At 37.0% G+C, this 6,424-nt stretch overlaps 1 protein-coding gene across 1 annotated transcript; it reads left to right on the forward strand.

The window, feature by feature from the left end:
* Positions 1–2,232: 2,232 nt before the first annotated feature.
* LOC120106198 (chorismate mutase 2-like) lies at positions 2,233–6,124 on the forward strand. The gene is made up of 5 exons (XM_039119107.3): positions 2,233–2,580; positions 4,076–4,162; positions 4,243–4,386; positions 4,462–4,554; positions 4,671–6,124. The coding sequence occupies exons 1-5, from the start codon at positions 2,281–2,283 to the stop codon at positions 4,917–4,919; spliced, it is 873 nt and encodes a 290-aa protein (XP_038975035.3). The 5' UTR covers positions 2,233–2,280; the 3' UTR covers positions 4,920–6,124.
* Positions 6,125–6,424: the final 300 nt, after the last annotated feature.

Here is a 6,424-nt window from a genome sequence, read left to right on the forward strand (position 1 = left end):
ATGCTGACTTGGAGCTAGCTTCATTATGGAAGAGGGAAGATCTCTTTCCCTCCTCCTGGCGGGAGCTAGACATGCCTTTTTCTTTTCTTTTCTTTTTTCTTTTCTTTTTTCTGTTGCATTTTTTTAAAAAAATTTCTGGGATAAGCTCATTACTATGAGAGAAACAGGGAAGATCTGTTTCCCTTCCCACATCTTGCATTGGCGAGGAGCTATGGCCTATGGGAGGCAGAGGGAAGATCTCTTTGGGGCCCAAAGGAAGATAAAGTATAGCTGGAGCGTTGAAGTCTCTGGTAAAGAAGGATCACGGCGGAAGGTGAGCGTGCTTTTGGATAAGAGTGGGAAAAGGCTTCTTTTCCTAAGCTGGAAGATTGTGACTCAAGTTAAAAGTCAGAGTTTTGGCGTTCTAGATGCAGTTGGGCCGGACACGAGCCGTTCATTGATTCAACTCATTCCTTTTGTCAAACGCACCTGTGATTTAATCTCTGCCTTTTTCCCTTAGTAAAGTTGGGGTCGCATCTGAGTTTTGGATCGTCTAATTCTCGCTAGTGTAAGATGGAACCTTAATAAGAAGGCTTGCTTGATTGAGATGCACCAACACCGGTACTTGGTTGGCCTATCTTGTCTGAGGATTTCTTTATTTGTTTTTCCAAATTTCTGGAAATAACATTATAGCTAAATAGCTATTCTGCAGCAGTATCCAGGGCAAGTGCCATAGCTAGTGCCATGAATTCTTTTTGAGAACAGTGTCATGACTGCATCGAAACCGGAAGGCTCGAGGCATGAATAATGAGCGAAAAATGGTAATCTATGGTTTTCATAAATTTGACTTTCCAGGCTATTAAAAAAATAAATAAAAAACAATACATGAAAGCATTGACCAAATCATATTCTGCAATCATTTTGCACGTGTGCAGGATTTTTTCTCAACTTTGTGTATTAAATATTATAATTCCTTAGGAAATTATTAGTCAAGAAGAATAGCAACATAAATTTCATAATAAAACGCTGGAGATGATTAATATTAAGATAAGTCCGACAACCCTTGGTTGTTGGTAGGTGGAAATTTTTTTTTTAAAGCTTTTGACCATTCAATCGGGCTAGAATGCATATGTTTTATTTGAACATGCTCCATGTTATATGTCTAATTAATCTATCAACAGTCTTGATGAGACTGGAACTTGTTCATTAATCCCCTTGCAAGTTTTTTTTTTTGGAGTGAAAATCATTTTTTTCTTTCAATCATTAATAACACAGCCCATTTAAGTAATGTCCTTGTCTGATGTGCATGTGAATGGAGACAAGATGACACCCTAAAGGCCTGTTCTTTAGGAGATAAAAAAATTTATCTAAAAAATTATATTTTTTTAGATAAATATTTTTCAGACAATATTGAACAGATTCATCTTAGAAGCATTTTTCCCTTCCAATATTTTTAGATAAAAATTTAATTTATGTAGGTTTTTTTATGCATTAGAAAGTTTCTTCAAAATTTCTTTTGCATTACTACTTTTTTGAATAAGTTGCTAAATTTATCCATATTTTCTATAATATCTTTATTATATAAATCTTATTATACATAATAGTAATCATATATTATATTATATCATATTATATATTTTGTAATATATTATAACATATATTATATATTATTTTAGAAACAAAATAAAAATATTATTTTATCAATTGATGGGAAAATAATTTATCCATGTTTTAGATGGGTAAGGGTTTTTCCATATTCATGAAAAAATTACTTAGCAATCGCAAAGTAGCATAACAATGTAAGTAAGTTAATCAATAAAAAGTTGACTATTTTTTTATAATATTTATGTATTAAAGGACCAGCCTTAAAAAAAAAAAATAAAGTAAAGTAAAGCGGCGAGAAACGATTGAACGGGTCCATCTGGCCCATCTAACAAGTTCTCCATTAAGAAAAAGTCCTGAAGAAGGCGGCCGCAGGCGGCGAAGTTGGTTGGTGCATGCACCAGAGAACGAGATCCGGCTTCATTCGCTGACTTTGCTTCTCCTCCTCCTCCTTCAACTGTTAACGTTCGGCAGAATTTAAAACTAACCGAACAAACAATCACTTCCAACCACAAAGACCAAAAAAAAAAAATCAACGGAGAGCATGCAAGCTGACCTTCCAAGAATGCGAGCCTCCGCCGGCAGCGGATGCCTCTCGCTTTTGGAGTGGACTTTCAAAGCCCCAAGAAGCTTAAAAGACACCCCTCGGTCCGCAATAGCTTCTACTCCTCCAGGTTTCTTCATTTTCTCTCTCTGGCAATGGCTTCTTCTCCTACTACTCCGTCCTCCTCAATGTTTCCTCGTTTCCTCTCCTTTGCTTACGGTGTGCTCATCTTCTCTTCTTTCTGCCATTGTCGGCGTCTCCAGGATTCTCTGAAAGGACTGACGCTCGACTCGGTGAGAGATTTCCTAACCAGGGAGGAGGACACGATTGTGTTCAGCCTCATTGAGAGGGCCAAATACCCATACAATTCCCCGACTTACGATCCCTCCTATCTCCATGGGAAGTTCTCACTCGTCGAAATCTTTGTCAGGGAGACAGAGTCTGTTCAGGCCAAGGTGCGATCTTTTTTCTCTTCTCTCATTCTCACTTTGTCTTCTTTGGTGCTATGAATTTTGGTTGATATTTCCGAGTTTTATGGCTGCGACTCCAAAATGAAAGTTGTTCTGCTCACTTTTGTTTGTTATTTTGTGAATCGGGTACTGTAATCAATAGCTCCGGTTTGACTTATGTTTGTCAAACGCCAACTGAATTGCTTTATCTTACTTATTTGTGTCAAAAACTAATCTAATTACTGTATGGTATCCGAGTTACATCAGGAGTAGTTCCTACATTTATGAAGTTGGTATCGTATAGAGACTTCTTCCCCGCTTAAGACGTTTGTGGAAAATATTTTCTTCCGGTAGGGATTTATTTGGGAGAGTGTCCAAATGATGGGTACAGTACAATTGATCATTTCAAAAAAAAAAAAAAAGCATATCAACAATATAATTAGATTATGGTTTGGTATAGTATATATCCTCGAAAATATTTTGATTGTTGGGTGCAGTTGTTCGTATTTTATTGTATCTTCCAAATAAAAGTTGTTCTCGTCACTTTTGTCGAGAAATTATATCCTACGCCCGATGTACTAGCTCAACAGTACGCTAGGCCAATTCTTTTCCACCATGCTTCTGTCTAGCTACTTTAGCATCAGAAAAAAAAGGAAAACGAGCTTTCCACCTCTTCTATCGAGCGAACGGAACCCTAGCCACCCCCTCTCTTGAGCGCCAACTGTTGACCGCTCCACCCTCCATCCTTCTCACAAGCATTTATGTTTATCTAAGTACCTCAATAAAAGGAATAACCGGAGAGGCCCATGCGAGCAAGATTGATGTTAGTGATGGTGCCTTTGGGGGGGGAATTGCCAAAGCTCCAAGAGGAGAGGGCGGTGGCCTTGATGAAGGATTGCTTCAGAAAGAGTAGGGTATTGACCTTGAAATATGTGGCCAGCTCCAGCGGTGAGGACTCAAAGATGACTGGTGGGAGGAGGGAAAGGTTAGTGCAATGGATGGGAGTGGAAATTAGGGATTGCTCGTTTTTTTTTTTTTTTTCTTTCCCTTGTTTTTTCTTATAGTTCTCTTCTATATTGATGAGAGGAGGGAGGGATACATGGTAGAAAATAATTATCCCGATGTACCATTGAGCTGGTACACTAGGCGTAGGATATAATTACGTTATTTTCCTTTTGTATTTTATGAATCGGGTACCTCACTTACTTTTAACATATAAATGGCATCTTGTGCAAAATCATTTTAACTGTAATGATTGCTCATTCATGCAATGACTTGCGTGTTACTTGCATTGGTTTAATTCCATCCATAGCAAACTAGTAGGTTGTAAAAATTGAGCATCGTTGCATCCAGTACTCAAGGCCAATGACAAAGTTCAGCAGAAATAATTAGTGTCATGTCTTTTTATTCTCCATATCAACCTTGGGACAGCACTATATCCTTATTTATTGCACTATTTTTCATTACATGAAGAGTTATACGATCTAACAACGTTTTATAGGCTGGACGATATCAAAACCCAGAGGAGATCCCCTTCTTCCCCAATAATTTACCATTGTCTTTAGCACCTCCTTACAAGTTCCCACAGGTAATTGACCCACTCCAACATTTCGCTCCACATTTTCAGCATTTATACTTCTAATGTTCTCAATTCTATTCCAAGTGCAGGTGTTGTATCCAGCAGCAGCATCTGTCAATGTGACCAAGACCATTTGGACTATGTATTTTAATGACTTGTTATCACTATTCACCACAAGGGGAAATGATGGTAACTATGCACTAACAGCAGCATCAGATCTTGTATGTTTGCAGGTAACAATTGTCAAGTCTGATATCATTGTCCTCATAACTAAATGCTGATTCTGAATAGCATTCTATTTTTCTCAGGCCCTCTCAAGAAGAATCCACTACGGAAGATTTGTAGCAGAAGCGAAGTACAGAGATGCCCCGCAAGACTATAATCCTGCAATTCGTGCTCAGGTCTTCCTTCACCCTTACATTTCTCATACTACTCCATCTAGCTTAATGTGCTAACTTCATCACCCTCTATGAACTTTCCCCAAGTTTGATAATTATTATATATCCCTTTTATTCAGGATAAGGATGCTTTGATGAAACTATTGACATCTGAAAGTCAAGAAGAATTGGTGAAGAGAAGAGTGAAAAAGAAGGCCATGGTGTTTGGGCAAGACATAACCTTGGATGAGAATGATACAGGTGACAGTAACAGTAACCGGACCAACTATAAGGTTGATCCCTCAATAGCCTATCATCTTTATGGAGATTGGGTTATACCTCTGACCAAGCTTGTTGAAGTTGAATATCTTCTCCACCGTCTTGATTGACAGCATTGGTTGTATCTTATTCTGTGATGGTGGCTTTGGATGGTTGGGAAGTCACGAGAGTAGCTTCCCCATTGTCTCCATGCTCCGCGGTACTAGTTCTATTTTTTTCTTTTTTTTTCCCGAAACTAAGAACTAACAGATAAATATATAGTATATTTAGGATGTTTGATTCGTCCTACGAATCTTCGAAGTTTGACATATTTATTTTCTCTCCTCGAATCATGTACAGAGTCGACTAGCAGAGCTTGTTTGCTCCGTATAGCAACTCGTTTAATAATTAATTGTCCACAGAAGGACTATTTTTTAACATGTAGTAGCAGTAGCATTCATCAATATATTGTTTTTTGAGAAGAATTCATCAATATATTATTTCTCCATTATTTTCTAATGTGAGGCTTAATGTCTACCATTTATCTATGTGAAGGTGCGATTTCTTTTAATGTCTACCATCTATAGTGGTTCTCCATGTAAATAATTAAGGTAAGACAATGTAACATAGAGTGGAAAAAGGATAAAAGTAATTACTATTGGGGCTTGAATTAAGTTTAAAATGGATTGATAACGATAACAATGAAAGATAATCAGAAAAGGGGTAGATAAAATCTAGTGGCAAAAGGAATTTGGAGAAGATGCAACACCAAAATTTAAGTTTTCGGTACTAAGCCAGAAACTCATGAAAATCTTTATTTGACATGTGGAAAAATAATTTCTTGGAACGAGCCTCTGGTTCCCCTTATAACTCTTCCCTATATCCTCCCCAAGCTCCACGAGATTGGGATCTACCTGTTGGAAATTTTTTGCCTAAAAACTGCAATATCTTTATTTTATAAAAATTTTATAAAGGAATAATCTACTAGAATAAAATTAGAAGATTAAAAAAAGCTTGCCTGGATCGAGGTGCATGATATACACTGCCCTAAGAATATGATTCGCTCTCTACGTACAGGTCTGCGGCGATCTCATCCCCAAGGTATAACAAATCGGCTTAGCCTGATCCTTTTCTAATGAGCACGATCGCTGTAGAGGTTTGACCCTACCAACTCCCTTAGATGCTTAGAAAATAAAAAAAATAGAAAGCAGAAAGTTGAAGGATAAAAAAACTCTCTGTCTATAGAAGAAACTCTAGAAAGACAGAGTACCAGCGAGAAAGGAAGAGATCAGATTATTTTTAGATTAATTCCGGATGAGTCTATTTATAAATTCTATCCAGAAGATTGAAGAGATACGATGGTTTCAGAAACACCATATTTTTTTGGAAATCAGCATTCTCTTTTGAAGATCACAATTATTCTAAAAGAGACGTCTCACAAAAAGGTATTTTAAAATATTTAAAACAACTACATTTTGGAGGATTAATTAGAACTCCACAAATTCTCCATAAAAGATTTAAATTTTTAAAAATTATAAAGTAGAATATCTAGGCAACTTATGCTGTGTAATTGGTAAAGTGTCCCGAAGACTTAAACCTCACTTAGTGTTGATAGTAGTTCTAAAAGAAACATAGT

Source organism: Phoenix dactylifera, chromosome 2, assembly GCF_051530095.1.
Source record: "Phoenix dactylifera cultivar Ajwa chromosome 2, Ajwa_hap1_PhDact_Kaust_v1.1, whole genome shotgun sequence".
Classification (NCBI taxonomy): domain Eukaryota; kingdom Viridiplantae; phylum Streptophyta; class Magnoliopsida; order Arecales; family Arecaceae; genus Phoenix; species Phoenix dactylifera.